This window comes from Seriola dumerili, unplaced genomic scaffold (assembly GCF_002260705.1).
Source record: "Seriola dumerili isolate Sdu_G_001 unplaced genomic scaffold, Sdu_1.0 BDQW01000110.1, whole genome shotgun sequence".
Lineage (NCBI taxonomy): Eukaryota > Metazoa > Chordata > Actinopteri > Carangiformes > Carangidae > Seriola > Seriola dumerili.
Window position 1 is genome coordinate 9,396,252 of NW_019174365.1, and position 21,732 is coordinate 9,417,983.

General features: G+C 41.9%; 3 protein-coding genes across 5 annotated transcripts; all 3 read right to left on the reverse strand.

Moving 5' to 3' along the window:
• Positions 1-215: 215 nt before the first annotated feature.
• Positions 216-5,418, reverse strand: LOC111223287 (major latex allergen Hev b 5-like). The gene is made up of 3 exons (XM_022747376.1): positions 5,168-5,418; positions 2,349-2,479; positions 216-2,013 (listed from the first exon to the last, which is right to left on the reverse strand). Exons 2-3 carry the CDS (start codon positions 2,466-2,468, stop codon positions 1,459-1,461), a joined length of 675 nt encoding a protein of 224 aa, XP_022603097.1. The 5' UTR covers positions 2,469-2,479; positions 5,168-5,418; the 3' UTR covers positions 216-1,458.
• Positions 5,419-6,746: 1,328 nt separating this feature from the next.
• LOC111223229 (protein S100-A13-like) lies at positions 6,747-8,719 on the reverse strand. The gene is made up of 3 exons (XM_022747294.1): positions 8,442-8,719; positions 8,197-8,337; positions 6,747-7,088 (listed from the first exon to the last, which is right to left on the reverse strand). Exons 1-3 carry the CDS (start codon positions 8,556-8,558, stop codon positions 6,954-6,956), a joined length of 393 nt encoding a protein of 130 aa, XP_022603015.1. The 5' UTR covers positions 8,559-8,719; the 3' UTR covers positions 6,747-6,953.
• Positions 8,720-9,555: 836 nt separating this feature from the next.
• Positions 9,556-19,814, reverse strand: LOC111223231 (pre-B-cell leukemia transcription factor-interacting protein 1-like). Of its 3 annotated transcripts, XM_022747295.1 has the most exons (12): positions 19,715-19,814; positions 18,794-18,921; positions 17,964-18,047; positions 17,794-17,878; positions 17,580-17,647; positions 16,189-16,810; positions 14,452-14,685; positions 14,040-14,063; positions 13,553-13,596; positions 13,266-13,361; positions 12,949-13,129; positions 9,556-12,799 (listed from the first exon to the last, which is right to left on the reverse strand). In XM_022747295.1, the coding sequence occupies exons 2-12, from the start codon at positions 18,863-18,865 to the stop codon at positions 11,751-11,753; spliced, it is 2,559 nt and encodes an 852-aa protein (XP_022603016.1). In that variant the 5' UTR covers positions 18,866-18,921; positions 19,715-19,814; the 3' UTR covers positions 9,556-11,750. The 3 variants fall into 3 exon arrangements, with proteins under 3 accessions (XP_022603016.1, XP_022603018.1, XP_022603017.1); XM_022747297.1 differs by lacking the exon at positions 17,964-18,047; XM_022747296.1 differs by lacking the exon at positions 14,040-14,063.
• Positions 19,815-21,732: the final 1,918 nt, after the last annotated feature.

The following is a 21,732-nucleotide window of genomic DNA, read 5'->3' on the forward strand; positions in this document are numbered from 1 at the left end:
GGTGTGGTTTCCATCCTTGAACCTTAATAATTTAACCAAGGGCCACGCCTGATCTTCCAGTTAATAATCCATGGCTGACTACGAGTGAGGAGAATATACTGTAGACTCCAGATGACGTTAACCTCTCTGAGAATTACAGAAAAAACAACAAGAAAGAGACAGAGAGCCCATGAAATAGAGTGAGAAGAGGGTGTGATGGGGCATTGAGTACACAATTAAGATGAGCTGAATGCAAAGCTTCAGCAAAACAATTTGTTTATTGTCATGCCAAATCAGCTCCATAGCACTGTGGGTTAAAAGATGAGGATGTGAAAAAAACAGATACGGTGTTACTGAATGATTTTTGTGCAACCATTGCAGGAATAGTTTGAGATTTTGGGATTTACACTTATTTGCTTTCTGCCAAGAGTTAGATGAGAAGGTTGATATCAGTCTAATGCCTGTTTGGTAAGCATAAAGCTTTCATTCAGTAGCCAGTTATCTTAGCTTAGCATAAAGACTGAAAAATGGAGGGAAACAGCGAGCGTGGCTGTCTGGAGGAAACAAAATCTGCCTCCCAGCACATCTCGAGCTCACTAATTAACAAATTATATCTTAGTTTCTTTAATCCGTACAAAAAGTGAAGTATAAACAAGACATAACATATTAGCCAGTGAGCTTTAAATGTGCTGGTGGGTGTTTTTTGTTCCCTAGAGAGCCAGCGTTGCTGTTTCCCTCTGTTTCCAGTCTTTATTCTAGGCTGAGCTAACCGCCTGTGGCTCCATCTCAACGGACACACAAGAATGCTGTCAATTGTCTCATTGGTGTTCTTGAAAGGAAAGCTAATGAGCATGTTCCCCAAAGTGTCAAACTATTCCTTTAAGCCATTAGTACCTTGCAAGATGTACACCAGTGATATTTCACTAAACAGTAAGTGATGCGGGGCTGCGTGACACAACTGTGGAGGAAGAGACCCAGACAGAGTCAAAAGTGAGGAGAGGACAGGATTTTAAACCAAACCTCTTGTCTGCAGTGGTGTGTGAACATGCGGTGACACTTTGGTCTCGTGTGCAGGGAAATCAGACTTTGGCAGTGAGGTTTTCACAGGGACATGGCATGCACATGATAGTGTACGTCTGCATGCAATCATAGTATATTATCATGATGAGGTAAATGTGCTATATAGTGGGATGCACATGCTGTACATATGAACATAGTGGTAACTAGCAGTACAAAGCAATGAGTGTACGCTCATATACATGTGTTATTTATCATATATAAGGAATGGGGTTTCTTCAGAGCTGGGTTTGTAGTGTTTGAACTTTTACCTATATTTTGTATTTCAAAGTTGTGTGTATTTTAAAAACAAAAACTGTTTAGTGGCTTACAAACATATTTTGGCAATGTTAATGCTATGATATGTGTAGTGTTTCATGTAAGTGTGTAGTGTGATTTTCTTGTGAAGGAATGGATTGTCCCCTATGAGGTCGCCTCCTCTGTCTTCTTCTCCACTTCTTCCACCACAGCCGCAGCCACCTTCTCTGCAGCTTCCTCCACCTTGTCTGTTTCCTCCCCCTTCTCCTCTTCTTTCACCACCACTTCCACCACCGCCGCCGCCGCCTCTGCCGCTGCTGTCACCGCTGCCGCTGTCGGCTCCTCCTTGGCGACCTCGGGCTGCGTCTCTCCCTCCGCCTTTACTTCTACCTTTACTTCCACCTCTCCTTCTGCATTTGCTTCTACCTTTACTTCAGCAGTTGCGTCTGCTTTCGGCTCTTCGCTCGCTTCTGGCTTTGCTTCCTCCTTTGCCTCTAGGTTTACCTCTGGTTTCTCCTCCTCTTTGTCAGGGGTACTTTGTGCCACCTGTCCAGATGCAGCATTCTGGGCAGGCTCCTCTTTGGCGAGGCTACGTTGCTCGCTGAGCGAGACCGCCAGGTAGCCGACCAGCTTCATGTACTCCTCGAAGCCAACCTTGCCATCCTGGTTCTCATCCAGCCCCTGACCCATGTTGCTGACCGCCTCCTTGCTGTCTGTGTCCTGGGTAGTAGGCACACACACAAACCAGACAATCAAGCATGATGACGAGTAACTCTACCTGGACTCTCACTGCCGAAATCACCAAACACTATTAGTAAATGAACCTCTATCAGTGGCTCTTTTTACATTATAATGCTGATGGCTGTCATTCTATCATATCGGATCACTTCTCCCATTCACTTACTGCATATTACACCGCCATTTGGTCGCAGTGCTCTGGACAGGTTAAGACTAGCCAGTGCCAACAGCAAGACTACTGGCTGCTTTTCTGTGAGGTAGTTACATAATTGAAGTATTGGTAACATTTCAGAGAGGTTCAATGAAGGTTTCCTAACCGACAGGATGTTGCTGAGCTGGGACTTGACGAGGCCCTGGAATTCTTTCTTTCCTAGACTCTCCTTTCCCTTGGTCGACTTCAGGAAGACCTTCACCAGGGTCTGAATGGCAGCCTCCATGACTCCTCTCTCTGGGGAAAGGGAGAGGTCAAGACAATTGTGTGAGATAGATAGATAGATAGATAGATAGATAGATAGATAGATAGATAGATAGATAGATAGATAGATAGATAGACAGATAGATGTGGTTGAACTGCTGTTGCATCGTAATGGGCACATCCAGTGGAAAATGAAACAGAGGATCTGCTTGCGTCCCTACGAAACCTTTTCGTTTCAGGTGTTGAGTCTAAAGCCGCAATAAGGGAGGGATGGTGACGTGAGATAAGCGGTGAGGGTGAGAAGGAGTCTGATTGAGAGACAAGCACTGATGCACAATGGAAGTTCTGATCTTTGATAGGTCATCTGATCTAGTGAAGCTACCAAGGGGACTGGGCTTCAGATTACCTAAGGGATTACCTCGTCCCTGTCTGCTCCTCTCTCTCTCTCTCTCTATCTCTCTCTCTCTCTTTGTCTCTCACTCTCGTCAGCTGTACCAGCCTCTCTCTTTCAGTGCCACTCTCTCTTCCTTTGCCTGTCAGTGTTTCATCCTTGTTTTCACTCTGCTGCCCTTTCTTCTTCTCAGGCCACTGCCTTCACACGGTTGTACACAAGTACACGCACATCCTAGTGTATTTGACGATGAGGCCCGACACAGATCACACATAAGCAGCTAATTCATTCGTGTTAAACACAAGCACAAATATGTAAAAGTCTACCGAGACGCTACCTGACTTAGCTTGAGGCCCACTCATAAATCTAGCTCTCGACAGATGTAATCTACAGACGTTGCCGTAAACGTAGAACATGCCAGTAGGTGACACATCTTAGCAGAAATTCCATTCATTGCTGTCTGTGGAGATCACTTAGACAGGAATTTACAGGCCACCGCCGAGCTAGTTTGCCCCCAAAACAGTGAGAGGATATGCTAAAAGCTGACCGTACTCGTCTGTCAGCTTCAGTGTCCAAACGCTGCAGAGCAAACAACAGTTTACACTGGTGAGAAAACACACCGTGTAGACTCCTTGTTTCAACAATCAGCCGAGTGGCCGTTTGTAAACAGCAAATTAATATCTCAATTACTTAAGTGCATGCCACACTCAAGCACCCTGGAGCTGAGCAGTTTCTCTGCAAGCAGCTCATACCGGCCAAGAGCATGAGCCTGAAAGTCTCATTACACCAGGAGACGCAGAGAGCCCTGATACTGTGGCGTAGAGCCATTAAAATCTAACATTTCACTCGATCCCTTTCAGATTTTGCATGATGACCGACTGAACTGTAACTGTCTGACCCAGTCTGCCATAATACAACCACCAGAGTGCATGTAGCAGAGTGAGCATATGTCATCTCTGATTGTCACTGAACAACAGAAATAAAGTTATGAGAAAACAGATTAATCCAGCACGTTTTCTTTTTTCTTTTTTTTTAAATTATTGTCAGTTTTTGTGATTCACACACTCTGTCCGTGTTTTGTAGGAACTTTAGAGGACTTCTTCCTGGACCGGTGACACACCCTCTTAAAGCCTGAGTACACAAGGGCCTCAACGGCTCTCACCGCGTCCTCTCCATAAAAAAATACCCAGCAAAGACATTTCCCCCTACTCTCTGGACTGACATCTCTGTCCATTCTCACATTCATTATTTACTCCGTCAGCCGTGTTGAGGTGGTATTGCCAGCCTGGACAGTTTCCCAACATGTGCCCTAATTTCGACAAATCAACTCTCGACTTGCATCACCCGTCCCACGTCAGAGCTTCGTCTTGTCCCACTCAGGGGACAAACTAATCCGCGTTACTTGTCTTTAAAAGGCCCCAAAACAACTGCGCAAATAATTAAACATACAGGCCTACAACCAGAGGTTTCCCGTTTCCCTCCACAGCCCCGAAAGAAGATTGAGTGTTGCGTTTCCAAATGGGCGAATGTGATACGGTATGTGCGCAGAGTAATGACAATACTACCGCTCGTGTGTCATGAAATATTAACAGAGGAACAAGTTAGGTTGTGACTGTAATTTGCCGTGAGCAGACGTACAGTGGCTGCGCTTCACCCAGTTCCTCGGCAAGTTTTGAAAAATACAGACAATTGAGCCTTGAGACGCGTGCGCAACACTAACAACAAGCACCAGGTTTTTGCCGGGACTCATCATCATTAACGCCACAAGCAATTTGAAACATTGAAGACTGAGTTGAAAGAAGCGACACGGCTCCACAGAAATCCACTCAGCTGTCACTCGTGTTGGGCCTCTTAATACATAAAAAAAAAGCATACTGTGCGCAAAATGTTGATTTTGCGCAAAAATAGGGCTTTTACGCGCGACCCGGATGCCGACTGGAAATACTGTGTGTAAGATCAATATCCTGTCACCTAAAGTCACTTCAATTTTTGATAAGCTGTTTGCAATTGATCGGCAACTTGTCAGCTGATCTACATCAAAATATCAAATATCTCTTCGGGAGAAAGAGAGAAAAAAAAGTAGATCTAGCAATGAAAGCTAAACAGCAACAAACTATTGTCATTTACTCTTTTATAAAAGAGCAACATGAGCCGAAAAACTTGTGTCATTGGAACCGTCCTGCTGTCTGACCGCGGCCAAGTTTCATGGGATGGCTCTCGCAAGAGAGTAGCCTACCGAAACGTGGCAAAAAAAACCATGAGCAAATACAATGCCTACACGGGTGGAGAAACTTTAAAAGACTCCAAAAAAAAAACCGCGTTCAACTCACCGTATACCGTCTGTGGGACAGGAGAAGTGTATAAATGTGCACAGATGCGAGTTTCTCTCCTCTTCTCCGCCTTTCTACGCCGCTTTGAGCCCAGAGAACTTGCCAAACTAGTAGGACTGCAGAATCTCTTCCGTGATTTAGGTTTTTTTCTTTCCTTAAAAACTTTTTCCCCCTGACAAGTCAAAGGGCGTGTACCTGGAAGAGTGAGAGGGAGAGCTGGGAATGTGGAAGAGCGCGGGTCTAACACTCAGGGAAAAGGGGAGTGAAAGTGAATCAAAACACTTATACTGGGGTTTTTATTGGAATTATCTTTGGCTCATGTTCCAGCTGCTTCACGTCATGTGTGATTTGCACAGTTTCACGCCAGTTCGCCAGGCTTGTGGCTTGGAGCGTCTTCATCTGGTGGGACGAGGAGACAAGGGCGGGTGGGATTACTTCATCTGCACAAGTCCCAGTCGCTTTCAAAAGTATTTACACACAGCCAAAACAAAAAAAACCAAAAACCAAAAAAAAAAAAACCTTTGAAACTGAAAGTGTAGTTATCACGCACTCTCTTAAAATCTATCATTGACTGTTTTGCGCCAAAAGTCGCAAATATGAACAAAATAATATTTTTCAACCACAAAAGGCAGTTCAGATTTAAACATGGCAGCAATCTTTTTTCGGAACGGACACATTTGAAATTTGAGAGTAGAGGCATCTTTATTGAAAGTACAGGAAAGCCAGTGTGGGAGGCAAAAGTGGTGCAAGAGGTAAAGCGGTCTTGCCAAATTCTTGAGAGGGCTTTCAAGTATTTGCATTTAAAAAAAAAAAAAAATCCCTCTACATATGAAATCTCTTGCCTGTGCTTCTTTCTGTGGATATGTGAAATACAAGTCTCCACACTTTGGGAGAGCTCCTGCGAGGCCTTCCCTATACAGACAATGAGCTCCCAGCCCACACTAGAGGGGCGCCCTGCTCATTTAGTCTCTCACTTTGTTGCCACTGACTCATTTGCCCGTCATCACGCCTCCCACACTGGCACCTAAGCATGTGTAATTTGGATACAAAGGTCACATTGACTTATCTGTTGAAAGATCCACGCTCACCGAATCAGTGAGCGGCACCTTTTCTCTTTTGCAAAACTAAAACAGGCCTATAGGCTATAAAACAGCTGGGGAGCATGCCGGCACACATAACTCTGTCTAGACATCAGAATTAATGCAGAGTGACTGTAACACCAAGAATTAGCAGCTAAACAAGCAAAAATACAACCCAAAATGTTGCAAAAACAATAAGCCCACCCAAACATAATGGGATGTATTTGGTCCACGTATCCCCATGACACAGTGTCCTGAGGCCTCAGTGACAAGACAGTGAAGACCAGGCTACGCTTTTGCATCACTGCTGCTAAACGCTTGGGCAGGCAGCTTTGTACAAGCATTATGAAGCTCTATGGAACAAGATATGGTCTGCATAGGGTAGTTGCAACGCATATAGGATTACAGGCCCCTAAATCAAGGCTGTAATACACTCTCGCTCAAATGTGTGTGGCTGGACATCATATAATGTGGTGAATGAATGACAGGAGACAGAGTGATGGTGGCTCAGGGTTCATGACAATGAAGCCTTTAATTCAAAGTTCCCTGCATTCAACAAATGGTTAACTAAAGAGTTACACATGTGGCACTGGTGGAGTGATAAAAGAATTCAAATGCCTTTGAGTTTTATAGTTGGACATCTTAAACTGAGTCGATTGGCGTTGCACAATCTGCTCAAAGCCACAATTGACACAGGATGGCGAGCTCTACTGACTGAAGCCGCCCTGTTTGCTCGCAAGTTTTCCAATCAGCTGCCAGAACTCGGAGAACGTCAGCTCCCCGTCGTTGTTCTCATCCAGTGAACCCATGAGCTGGTCAATCGCCTCAGCGTCGCCGGAGTTCTGTGGGTAATCACAGAGCAGAGACCCTGATCAATACAAGATCACTCTGAGATGCAGTGTCAGCTGCTCTGAAAGACGGTCCTGCCACCTAATGGCTGAGTGTGGTCATTAATACAACTGAGGTAAAACTTAATTCACGGCCACACAAAGATCCCTTCTGATAAAATCCTTCATATTTAATCTGTGTATTTGTGTTGTATTTCATCTGTGTTTGTATAGTGGTCAGCAGACAACAGTGGGAAATTGACTCAAACCCAATAACTTACAATGACCATTATAAAACATGTATTCAATTAATATATGTTATAATATGTGAAGGTGCAATATTTTGTATATAAATAGACAGAGTCTGACATAGGCTATGCGACATACATGATTATTTCCATTCCACTTTCAAACAGATGCAATCCAACATTACACTCACAAAATCTGAATTAACTCGTCACAAATCGGATAATTGATTATTTATCCAAGTAATTATCAAGGAATTATCCAGTAAAACTATTATTAACAGCATTTAGTGGTTACAGCTGTTTTCCTTCATCTCGTGCCACTGTAAATCGAATACTTTCATTCTGTTAGCATGATAACGTGAGCATTTGTATCATATGTATCATGTATCACTGCAAACTGACATCAGTGGAAAAAAATAACAATTCAAGCTCTCTCTGCACACCTAGTATAATATTTTGTACATGGAAGCAAAGCAGAGTCCCTCATATAGTATATCACACCTCATGCACGCATCTATATATTTATACAGTGTTATATCATTACTGTATGGATGAATGAATGAATGAATGAATGAATTCTGTCAATTTTACAGCATATACTTGTAGAGTTTTGACATAATGATGATACATATGATTTTTTGCTCAACTTAAAGAAAGCAATCTGTAAATCTAAGTGGCAACGAGAATGGATTTCTCATGAAGACAGATAACAGTAGAGTTATGTGCAAAAGCAATTAGCCACAGTGACAAGACTGAATAACAGCACAGTGAGGCTGCAGACAACTTAACGTTGCATAATAAACCACAGCTTCTCAGGATGCAAAGTCAATAGAGATCAGCAGGCAAATGGTCTTGGAACAACTTCAGAGATGTACCTTGACATAGTTGGGTAGCTGAGAGGTCACCAGGTTTTGGAATTCGTCTTTGCTCAGGGTGCTGGCAGAACCATCTTTCCCAGCATAGGCCTTGAACTGGCTGACAAGGGTGGAGATGGCAGTTTCCATGATGCTTTGTTGCTAAGAACCGAAAAGTAAAAATGAATAGAGAAACAAAAGCCTCAACAAAGCTGCAAACCTCGTCCACAATAAAATAAGTCAAAGAGAGAAATCTGCGATCTTACCGGTTGTGGTGAGACGCTGTTTGGTGCGTTGCAGCTAGTGCCAAGAACCTTGTCCCTCCACTCTGGCATCACCTCTCTGAATATATATGCTTCATCGCTGTTGACCGATGCACACATCAGCGGAAAACACTTAACCTGCCCCCTTCTCCCCCATCCAGTAGGCTGCCCTTATCTCTGCCTGATTTCTACCACTCTGGGGATACACATCACAAAACTGCACACATCCACAGCTACACAAACACAGACACAAAAAAAACGCCATTCTGTCCTACGAAGGGCAAATTTGTACTGATGATAGCACAAAACCCATTTTAGTCTGTTTGCAGAGCAAGGGATTTACTGACGGCATCCTTGTCAGGCCATTCTAATCAAGTGACCGAATCACGCACACCTAAGCAGTAATAAGTTTATACAAAACATGACTCAAATAATGTGGCATTCAGGTGAAACAAACACTGGCTCATGTGTAAATCTTTCTGGTTACAGGGGTAAATGTGCGTGGATTACCTGCAGAGAGATGGCAACTTTAATGTTGTTGAATTTTAAGGACAACAAGAAGGTTTTTTTTTTTTTTTCCTTTCTTTCACTTTTTTTTCTCAAGATTGTCTGTTTGATATTTTGTAGTTGGGGATTAACGTTGTTAAGAGGGCCCTCTCTTGAAATGTTTGCATGGTGACTTGTTTGTAGAATTCAAAGAATGACAAGCGCTCTCTGGGGTTTCACAGCGACTGACTTCTTCTCAATCATTGCTTACATTCTTGTTCAGCAGCATATCAGGTCAATGACCAACTCCCACACTGGCTGCTTCACGTACGAGGCCCGGCTGGAAGTGAGTTTGTGCCTGTGAATGTGTAAGCTCCTGTTCAGAGTATTTAATCTGAGTGTAAATATTTTAGTTGGGCATCATAGCTGTGATAATGGATACTTGTCATACCAACAACTTCGCAAAAGAGAGTGAGTAAGGTGCCACGAGTCTGGGTATCATTGTAAATTTTTCAGTAGGATAATAGTTCCATTAACACAGCTCATTGTGATTCTTAACGCTGACTCAGGGGATATTCTGCAATATCTCTTTCCGAATATGTTTAAATAATGACACTATTTACAGTTTCTTAATGGTGAAAAATTTATTCAACTTAACACTGAATTCCTAAAAGAGGACATAACTGATGCTGGGAAAACTAGAAATGATCCAATTTTATCAGTACATCTGTCCAGGGATCAATTACATGCACATCTTGGCAACATTATCAATAAGCACAGATCCCTACTGTTGTCCCACAAAGACAAAAACATGTCTCAGATACTGATTAAACTTTCTTAAATGTGTTTCATTAAAGGATCCATCTGTTCTGGTTAATCTTTCTTTTGATCCCTTTGGTCTAAAAACTGAAAGAAAATTCCTCTGTAGAAACAACAGAGAAGATGTTTAACAAGAATCTGTTCAACACAAGTAAACCTCTGACATTCATTCTCTGCCCTATAAACAGTGAAACTGCAAGCAGTGTAAACTTATTTTCTTTTTAAACTAGCAGAAGCAAATTGAGTCAAAGACCTCTTGTCCAATCTAACATTTAAAGGCACGTACGCAATAGCTGGCAAACTAAATTTCTGAAAACCAAAGTAACTGAAAAAAACATTTCCACATTTAATATGAAAAAGTCTGTGGTTCTTCTAGCTTAAAATAAGGAAAAGAATTGCAGTGTAGTGACAGAATAAATAAATATTTAACACTTCAAAGCTTCTTTCAATCACTGAAAAATGAGAACTAACAATCACAATCTGTCGATTTTAACTTCGCATCCACCTAAAGAGGGAAACCTTCATGATCAAATATGACTAAGATCGAAAACTGAAAAAAACTACAAAGTAATGCTGCAATACTTTATAGACACTGTTTTGTCCCATTCTTGTTTTACCTTTGCCTGACTTATTCAACAAAATGAAATGTAGCAGCTTCCTAAGTTTTCTTTTTTTTCTATGATCAAACAGCTACGACTACGTTACTTCTGTGCATGTCAATTTACAGCAACCTGCTAATAAAATATGAGGAATATGAAAAAAAACTAACTGGTTTAGTTGCCAATCTCATTTAGACAAATGAACAAATTCATTAAATGAAATACTTTGGGGATTACTAAAGATCACTAAACTCTATATGTTTTACTCGGCGTGCTCTGGGATACCCAGTATATGTAGATCATGTGTTGGAGGTCCCCATGGCCACATTCCACTAAAAGAATGTAGGATTCAGACTGGTGGTCTAAAAAAAAAAGAAGAAGTAAATAGTAAGAAAAACCCTTTTGCTGTAAAAGTGAATGTTTGGGAAAAGTGCTAAAGTGGTTTAGCAGTCATCAATCCAACTATGGCTGTATATATATATATATCAGTTTATCCTGTTGCTTTTTTTTTAGCAGCACTGACGTGAATGTTTCATAAACTGGTTCCTGGTTGTTCCACACATCTGCTGTCAACTGACAGTTGGGAGTCGGAGAATGAAAAGTCCTTCAAATATAGAAACCAAACGCTTTAGGGCTCTGAAACAGCACTGCGTGTGTGTGTGTGTGTGTGTGTGTGTGTGTGTGTGTGTGTGTTTGCCTAAATCTACTAAAGAGCTGCTGACACAAAACTGGTCTGACCTGATCTTATTCTTATCACTGAAAGAAGTGGGAGCTCATCCTCTGGGATCAGACAGTTTCACCTGACTTGAGGCAAATGGTATCTGCAAAGATTTCTTAGCATTTGTTTTAACCTGTTCGGAGTAGAGACAGGTTGTATTCCCAGACAAGGGAGAACGTCAAATGACAGAAAAGTATTTAACAGTCAATTTAACATGTCTTTGTGTAACGGACAACTTATCTGACACTATTTGTATGAATAGATTTAACTCAATTGCACTGGTGCTCTACAGAATTATTCGCAAATACCATCTCCTTAAAACCCTGTTTTTAGTGTGATCTGAATATTATCAGTTGGAATTTACATTATGAACTGCAACATGCACTAGGTACTGAAAAAACACTATATAGCAGAGGAAAATACACACACATTACTGAAGGACTTTGCATTAGGAGGCATGACCTGACAGAGGTAGGTAACAACAACTAAGTCTGAAATGACAAGTACAAGTCTAGCTTATAATTATAGACTCAGAGGGACACATTTATGAGAGGCACAACCACTCTGTACCAGAAGCTACTACAATTACAGCTCTGAAGAGGACAAGGTAGGCAAGAAATGTCCTATAAAACCACCGCTTCTGCTGTATCTAAACGTTGGATTTTACTCCTCTCCCCTAAGTGTCTCTACTTAAGCTGTGGCAGCAAACTTCCAGAGGGCTTCTCGTTCAAACTCCTCCATCTCCTCCTCCAGGGAGTCGTCATCCTTCTCCCCGTCATCCTCTAAAACATCCGCCATGTCCTCCAGAATGTCCGCTATGTCCTCAGCAAAGTCGCTGAAAAGAACCCTGTCGTGGATAAACACGCCGTCCTCAAAGAACTCTGCAGTCAGTTTTCGGATCTTGTCCTTGCTCTCGGATGAAGACCCTTCCAGCTTGCTCAGGTAGCCCTCCAGCAGCTCCTCAAATTCGGACAGCTCCACTGCGTAGAGCCCCTCCTTGCTGGCGCAGTCGTCCACAGAGCTGCAGCCCAGCTGGGGGCGGACGTTGCGTCGGAGCTTCTGCTCCTGGTCTCTCCAGAAATCGTTGTGGTTGTACTGAGGAGGCTGGCGGGGCTGCTGATGGCGCTGCTGGTCCTGATGATGATGGTTGTGGTGGTGAGAGTTTTTACTAGGCCGGCTGTGCCACGGCTTCTCCTTCCTCCTCTCCTCTCTGTCCACTCTGCGCTCGTCCTTCTTCCTCTCCCACTCGTCCTGGTGTTTCCTCCATGCCTCTTTGTGAGAGTTTTGCTTCTGAGACTTCCACTCTTTCTCCTTCTTCTCTTCTTTGTCTTTCCATCCTCCTTCTTTGCTGTGCTTCCACTCCTTCTCTCCTCTCCACTCTTTCTTTTCTTCTTTCTTCCTGTGGTCCCGCTCAGTGTTTTTGCCTTTGTTCCCTTTCCATTTGGACTCCTGTGGCTTCTTCTTCCCCCACCTCTCAACTTGTTCAGAAAGCTTCTTCTGGATCTCCTCCAAATTATCTCTGACGTTTTTCCTGCCACCTCCATTTTTTTTCATCCCCTCCAGTCTCTTTCGGCTCTCCTCCAAAAGAACCTTCTGTCTCTGGAGTTCCTCCTTCAGCCTGCCTCCTTCATTCGTGTCCTTTGTCCTCTCAGGTCCAGCTGCTTTTTGGTTACTCTGACCAGCTTTGTCACCAGGCTGAGGGGCTGAACTGGGAGTAGCCGGTGGCATTTTTTGATCAGCTGTGAAGGAAGCAAGATATCAAAGTTAAATTGATCATAAAGGTCAAAAGATTTTATTGCTCGGCACCCTTCTATTTGCATTATCATTTAAATAAATATTAAATGAGTGCAAAATACCGCGGCAAAGACTATTAAATGCCACATCATACCTGTGAGCTGGTTGAGTTCAGTCACCCTGGCCCTCAGACTCTCCAGTTCTTTCTTCAGTTCAGGCAGAGATGACAACTCCTCCTTCAATTTTGTGTTTTCTTTTTCCAGATCTGCTTTACCTTTTTCATCACCACTTGCTGCTACTGTCTTCAGTGCTGAGTCGAGTTCTTCTTTCTGAGACTGAAAGATAAGGAAAGATATAGATGGTTAATCAAATCCAGGTTCTGGACAACTTGGACGATATTCAGAAATATTTATTGAAACATCATGACGGTGTAAGACAACATCATTAGCATTAATAAGACTGTATACTGACCTGTAGTTGAGCCTCTAGCAGAGCGATTTGTTGGTTTTCCTGTGTCAGTTTATCCAATAACTCTTTCATATCCTGTGGATCACTGCTAAGCCAGTCCTGGATTGAAAATCATTGGCAAATGAATAATACAAATATTTTTGAATAATCCAGTCTTTTTTTATCCGTTCATATTTTGTCTCTAAAGTTTTAAGACTCAAGTTTTCTTTAGTTAGTTCTGTATAGACACATACTGGGCAGCATATCACACTGAGATTGAGTAAGTGAAGTGAGAGACGGCAGGAACAGACCTGGCTTTGTTCTCCATCACTCAGTTCAGAGGCATCAAAGTCACCTGTCAGATAAGAAAATACATCTTTCACACAAGTCTTACCGCAGACACTCTTATTGACACACAGCTGCCAGGCGGTCTTACAACAACAGAAGATGCTTTTGTTGTGAAGTGCATTTTATGAGCCCAGGCCACTACTTGTGCACTACACAGAAACTGTTTATTTAAAATTACAAGTAAAAAATTATATGATATATTTGCCTTGCCAAGCAAACTGCCTACAACAGATCATCTTCGCCTCAACTTAAGCACCTTTTATCATCCAGTGAGTCCTCCAAAACAGTGATAAAGAGTGTTATTGTACAATTCAAAATGCGTGTTATTCGCCATTTTCTGCTGCCAGTGCATGAAGTGTCAGGCCAGATAAGTGTTTGGAAAAGCCTCTGAGTGTTAGCCAGCTAGTGCAGAAGCTTACACTGCTGTTTTATCTTTAGTACTGGACCTACCATAATCCAGGTCAGAGAGGAAACCTGTTGACACAGTTCAGCTTAGTCAACAAGATCTAAAAGCAGACACTGAACTATCGCTGAAAGCTGCAAATAAATGTGCTTATGCAATTTGTTAATACTGGCATTGTCTAATAAGCAACTGCGTAATGATGTCATTTTCTGACAATATTTACAGTAAACACTACAGCTCTCAAATCTCTGATGCAACAGGTGTATACAGGTGCAACTATTCTGATCATTTTTAACATGAGCATCTTCAAGTATTAGGCAATAAATATCATAAACATGGCTTCAATCTCACTGTTAATATATAGCTTAAAGCAACTATGAGCAAAAGTCGTCCCTCTTACTGTATCTGACTCGAAAAAACAGAAGCAAGCAGGCAGGCTTAGGCATGAGAGGAACTCACCTGAGAGGAAGAGGGAACCTAAAAAGAGGAGGATCAGAGCGCCCACAATGCATTTGTTCAAGGAGAACCATGGCTTTTCCTCCTTTTTCTCAGCCAGCTTGAACTCCACTTCCTCATCCTCATCTTCTTCATCTGATGTTCTTGGTCTCGGTGCGTCGAAAGAGGGCACATTCCTCCTCCTCAGTCCATCATCAAAGCTGCTTGTGTCGCCCAAATCAAAACTAGTTGATGGCTCTGAGGTAGAAAGGCAGCAAGAGGAAACAGATTTTCAAAATGAAAAAAAGAACTGGCAAGACAGCAGAGTTGTCACATTTTATAACGTATTTTTGTGAGAGAAGATATTGCCCCTAAACCTAAACCACATGTGGCCCTGAGTCACTTCAACAAATCATCTCGACATCTTCAGCTACAGAAAGATCAGAACTTTCCAAAATCAGAATTATCTACTGGCAGAATGCCTCACAGAAAATACTCGAATCTAAGTGAATACATGAACTGCAAAACTCAACAGTGTGTAAACAGTGTGCAAAAAAAAAAAAAAAAAAAAAAAAAAGGCTGACAAAAAGTCAGTGATGCTTGTGGAAATGGATGACATTTTCTCACTAAATTACAACAACAGTAATTTCATGCATGGGGGTTTCTCATTTTCTCAGCGGGGTGTACGCTTCCCTGTCATGCTGATAAATCTCTTTCCAGCTGCTAGCGTGACACAGATAAGAAACATGTTAACCAATTCTTCTGCAAGAGGACTCTCATTTTCTGCTTCTATTGACTAGTGCTAATTACAAAGAGCCATAAACCACTTACTTCCCGCAAGACTGTGCTACCAAATTGGCAAAGCTGTTAACTGCTGTGGGGCCGCAGACCCCCCCAGGAGCACACAAAATGTTGCCCAATGTTCACTGTGTGGCAGTTGCTTTATGGTAATATGATCAATTATAACTTTACTTGGTATAATGCCCTGGTATGTTAAATGTGTCAAAATGTAGATATGTACATATTTCTACATTAACCTGTATTTATGATTACCACACAGCAAAACTGTGAGAGAGAGAGAGAGAGAGAGAGAGAGAGAGAGAGAGAGAGAGAGAGAGAGAGAGAGAGGGGAAAGGGGGGTCAGTAGGAGCCCTGAGGCCCCATAGCAGGTTATTCTAGTCATGACTTCACTTCAGAAAGGACTCTGCTCTTCTGCAGAACAATTTCAGTGCTCGAGTCTTTTATATAAGTATATATTTTTGGGGGTGTAAATTGGCTGGAGAATGTCACCAAGACTACAAAGGGTTGGAAAATAGTGAATACACACCCTGATGCGAAGACACACAATATATATGTTAGTATGTGGATATGCTATATTGCCTTGCTGCACCTATACACTGTGTGTGACCAGTGTGATTGTATAGTGTCATCTATTACACCAGTGGTTCCCAGTGCTTCTGGCTTGTGAACCCACGAAAGGAAGCAATGCCTTCTTGCAATTATTGTCATAGATTATAGCCTCAGGGTTGACAGGAGTTATGAACAGTGGTTTTTCTATCTCTTGTTGTATTTGAAGGGTTATTGAAGGTTTGGAGAGTTGGAAGCATCTAATATTTCACAAGAAAAAAGATAAAAAAATGAAGAATCCCTAATTTAGGAACCAGTGTTTTAGAAAAAAAGACTGACTATTTCTCTGAATTAAATAAAAATCACTCTAGTGCCATGTGCTGACATAGCTTGCATGCATTATCTGTCCCATACCTTGTTCTTCTTCTCTCTCATCTTGGGTCACTGTCTCTGATGGCTCTGCTGCCTCCTCTTCTGCTTCTACTGAACCAACAGTCTCTGGCGCAGGGCTTTCATCAATGGGGTCTTCTGTCACCAGCCTCTCTGTGACTGGACTTGGCTGCTCTGTACTTTCTGGAACAAAGCTGATATCTGCGTCAACATGAGAGGGAGGATCAGTGGCTGTGATGGTCTCTGTGGGGATGTTAACCTCAAGTTCAGCAGTGAAGACAAGACTCTCCCCAGCAGGACTCGCAGGAATTGGCCCCATATCTGCAGGCGTGTCAAGTACTGGTTCTGTAGAGACAGGGATCTCAGTCATGGGAGGAGCAGAGCAGGACTCCTCAAGCTCAGATGGGGGGAGTTCAGCAGCAGGAATATCGAGTGGAGCCCCCAAATCAATGTTGGTGACAAAGGGTATGGCTCCTAGGTGCTCATTGTCACTGGGGGAGCTGGTATCAATTTCATGTATAACTGGAGGCTGACTCTCCAGGTCGAGATCTGCAGGGTCAAGGGGGTTGTGTGGAAGAGGACTCATCCGGGTTGGACTAGAAGGTATGGGACCCTCACTGGACTCTGGAGAGGTCTCTTGACACACCTAGAAATAAGGGCCAGAGAGAAAAAACGATATCTGTGAATACTTTTATACTTTGATATCACTTCTTGTGATCTTCATTGCAATTAAGGTCTTATTTAGTAATAAATTTCTATGATTTTGTTTTTCAGTGCATCCATTTCCCTTGCACTATATTGCCTACAATGTGTCTCTTCCATTTAATGACTTCCTATACCGCCCTAAGTGATTTTTTAATAATCTCAGGAGAACAGGTCTCAACTGTCTAATTTATATTTAGCATGGGCAGACAGAAGCAGTTGTAATCTGTAATCTGTAATCTATTGCAAAAGGGATTCCATTCTATTGAGGCTCATTTCAGTGTAAAAACTGGTATTCCTTACTCCATCTGCGAAATATTTCAATCTGTAAAATTCTTCAACATGACTGAAAATTTGTTAAATAGAAATTAGTGCTGCTTATTGATTTTGGGGGGGGGGGGGGGGTCAAGCCAACAAAGTGAAGAACATAATATGTATACCTTTTTTATGTTTATAAATCTGACTGCAGCTATAGTGTGCTGGACAGTAAGTATGTACATGTGGTCAAGATAAATATACACCATCAAACAAGACATTAGACCTAAGAATACATCACCAGCATCTGGTTATAACTGTGTAAGGTAAGGATTTGTCCTCTTAATAATGACTTGATTCCGGGTTTTCTAGTGGCACGATATTCAAAAACACGGACAGACATTAGTATCTTTGCTTAAACCTTGATAGGATTATTACATTGTTTATTGTGTACTAACCTGATGGCCTTCCTCAGACAGGACAGTTTCTATTGGAATGTCACTTGGTTTGAACTCCACAGCAGCTCCTGAAATGACATCAACACAGGGTCAACACTACAATTTGAAACTGCAGAGGTTTTTAAAAGCAATGTCTTCAATGTCTAAAATGAGCCATGCCACAACCCATGACCACTGATCCTGTAAATGCTCCACCCCTCTTGACTTTCAGTACCTGCCACCTCCTCAGAGAGACTAGGGACGTCGCCCAGGCTCTCAGTGCCGTCGTCCACAGGTCCCACATTCTCAACAGCAGCTTCCTGTGGAGTAAGAAGATACAATAAGATCAGGCTTCCTACAAGCATTCACATTAACACCTAAAGTATGCTTATTGGTAATGCTGACCTTGACATTCACAGCACAACCAATACAGGCTTGTATGCTCGCCCCTAGACGCAAATCCCTGGGCCGAGGGAGATGTTGATTTTCCTTGTCGGTCATCGTAATGAAATCACAGTGTTTTATTTTAATTTGTGTTGTACCGTTTTGTTAACAGAGTAGAATCTGATATACCAAAGTCCTTATAGCATCTCTGTATATACTCAGCTGTCATAATTAGTCTTCTACCATCATTGATATAGATAGATAGAGGTAAACAAAATATTACCTCTCAGTATAAAATTCAACAGCACCACATTCTATGGCCTCCAATCAACACTGCTCTAAAACAGTTTTGACAAAATCTAAACACTATAACCATCATGAAAGAGGATTTAATGCAGGGATGTTGTATTCGATTGCATTAGTTTTACTTAGGTGTACTTGATAAACTGGCAATTGAATATATATCTATATAGATCTTTTGATTATGACAACAGAAATATTTTTGTCCTCAATGCTCTGCCTTAACACAGTCACAAAATCATACACAACTGCTAGCACATAGAGTTGACATATAAAACAAACAAAATAACACAACAACAGCTATGGAAGAAAAAAATAAAAGCCTTACACATTCAAACTGGACAGTATCTGACTAATGGGTCATAATTTGGTAACATTCACAATGACTTTATCATTATGGGCGGCGTAGGGTTGCAAGTTCAGACATTTCATATTTTACATGGGCCTGTATTCATGAGACAGGATGAGACAGGATAATAACCATGCTCCAAATTGTATCCAGGCATACAAGTCTCCAAGGAAAGTTTCTTGAGCTGGTTTTAAAGTCTTACCTCGGGGGAGAGGAGGGTCCAGCTGTTGGTTGAGGACGCACTACTGCCTGTGCTATTGCTGTTGTCAGACATCGCCCTCTTCAGGCTCAACTTGGCACAGCACGGTGCAGATTCTGCTGAATTGTATTCTGCAGACGAAAACAGAAATAACGTGCCTTCATTGAACATGCCTGGTACATACACCATATGCCTTGTGGGATTTAGAAGCATTATCTTGACATAATAATCCGACTGTAACTTAATTACTAGTATTGCATTAAAATTATAAGTATGCACACTCTTAAACATGAAAGTACACACGAATTATAAACTATGTCTAATTTCCTGCAGTAACTAGATGGTTATTATGTAAATGCCAGCCTAAGAGGACACAATAACGTCACAGTTTGGGACCTAATTCACCGCACATACGGGATAAAGCACAGATTGTCGTTGATACAAGTTATGTAACGGTATGGTGGCATCCATAATATACTGCTGCGCAGTTAAACAAAGGGTTCAGTCAGAAGAAACAGGAATCTCATGATTACATTAATCGCCGCTGCTATTTCCAGCCAACCATTCATTCAGACCCATCCATCCTCTCAATCTGTGTGGCAGTTAAATTACCAAAAATGGTCAAACCACAGGCACGAGTAGCTCATTGATGCAGAAACGAGCAAACAAAGGATAATACTCACTTGTCGACAACACTACCTGCGCTACAGTTCTGTTTTGCACATATGATAGACAAAATTTAGGGGCCGTGGTTGTTGTAGCAACCAAAATCAAGGTTCACTCATGATGGTAAACAAAGGATGGTAGGCTGAATATTCCCACTCCCACTCTTCCGCGTTCTCACTCAGGCCCTGCTGTTGGCGAGCGCTTCACCCACCTGTTCGACTCTTATCAAGTTAAACACAAATAAGACGTTTTATTTACCCCACTTGCTTACAGCTCAGTCGTCGGCTGTTTTTTCCCCTTCAAAACGTTTTGTTTTTTAGTAAGAACAACGCTCCTCTCTTCCCCTGAACTTGGGAACTTTGGGAATTCCAAGCTGCGTCACGTCGACCAAGGCGCTTCTCGTCCAATGGGATTTCAGCAAAGCCTCCGGAGCGCCCGCCCCTGAAGCAAGACTTGACCAATCAGTTAGAACTGTCGTGTCAGGAAAGCGACGCACAGCGCAGCATGATTGACGCTCGCAGGTGAAAGTGGCAGGTGATGGACACAGATCCCGCCCCAGTCCTTTAATAATACAACTTCACGTGTGAACCTAACCCTCAAGATGCATGCGTGCACCTATATATACAGAAGGCACAGCTGCCAGGACCAGCCGCACACTGACACGTCTGCAGAGTTATATTTGAACTACGGGACTTACCACAGTGGACAACCCCTCCACTCCTATTGCTCCAGTGTGGCCATCCATTTCATCATCTGACTTCTTCTCCTCTATTATTAGTCTGTCAACTGTTTTGTCTGTGAAAGGCACATTTACTTTTACACCTCAGCAAAAGGTTGGATTAGCCTATCAATCAGGCAAAGTGGGCAACTGCTCAGGTGCCCCAAAAGCCCCAGCTTTATATGTAATCACAATTTCTTTGTTGTTGTTTTGTTTTTTGTCGCTTTGTTTTTTTTTTTTTTTTTTTTTTTTTTTTGAAATTTGCATATATTGAGCTCATTTGTTGTAAAGCTGTAGTTTATTTTATCAATCAGCTTTGATTTTTTTCTTTGGCCAAGATAGTAGGCCATTATTCCATTGTATGAATACAGTAAAGCTGCAACCAACATTTATTTTCATTATAAGTACACCTTAGAATTATTGTCATTAATAACTGATTGATTGTTTAGTCTATAAAATATCAGAAAACATTGAAAATTCCCACCCCAGGCTCAAGTTCACGTTTAAATTGCTCTTACTGTCTGACCAACAGTTTTCAATCCCCCAAATGTTAAGTTCAATATCATATAGAAGTAGGGAAACTAGCAAATATTCACATTTGAGATGCTGGTAGTGAAGATTTTGGATTTTTGCCTAAAAATTAATTATTGACAATTATTTTCTGTCAATTGACCAATTGATTACTCATCTTAATCATTTCAGCTTTAAACTGTTAGTTGGTTTCTGGGCACCTGAGAGAGTACTGTAACTTTTATATATAGTGGGCATCAATGGGGCCTAACAGCAAATTTTTGCCTCAGGGTCCCCTAGGATGTTAATCCAGCCATGCCTCTGCATATATGAAATATGAACCCACAAAACAGTGCCACTTAAGTGACCTATATGGCCACATCTATGTTTATTTGGTTCCAATAAATATGTAGAGACTGCTATTATTTTATTTTGTCACTGACCATTTGTAAGGTACTTTCTAGTTATTCTTGGGTGGTAAAATTTACTCATGCCAACTCAGCTCAGATACCCAGCCTCTCAACTTGAGGAACACTTTTTTAACATGTGTACAGACATATAGAGTATCATGGAAATTTATTCAGAAATGTGGCATTTTAATGGAACATGGTAATGGGCATAAAAATGATAATTATCTAAAGTTGTTGTCAGTTTGGATTGAAGGTCAGTACCCTTGTGGTCTCAATGCAACTGCTCTTAGAGCATCACGTCACTTCTCTCTCTCTCTCTTTATTACATCTGTTACAGTTGTCGAGACTTGAAATTTACACAGGATAGTACCGTGAAAACTAATCTGGGTCACTGGTTATGCAATAACGTTAAAGTGTGTCATGTTTGAATTGCGGCAGACTTCTTGTAGCCTCCACAATGCAAAGGAATGGATCTGGATGTTTTCGCCACCGTGCTGACCAATTGGGAGGCGATATAGCGTTTGCGTCAATTTTCTGCGACGGACAGAACGGACCAATGGCAAGAGAGCTCTTCGGATCGATTGGCCAATGGGATGAGTCGAGGTCTATTTGAACAGTGAAAAGCGGGCTTGCAAACA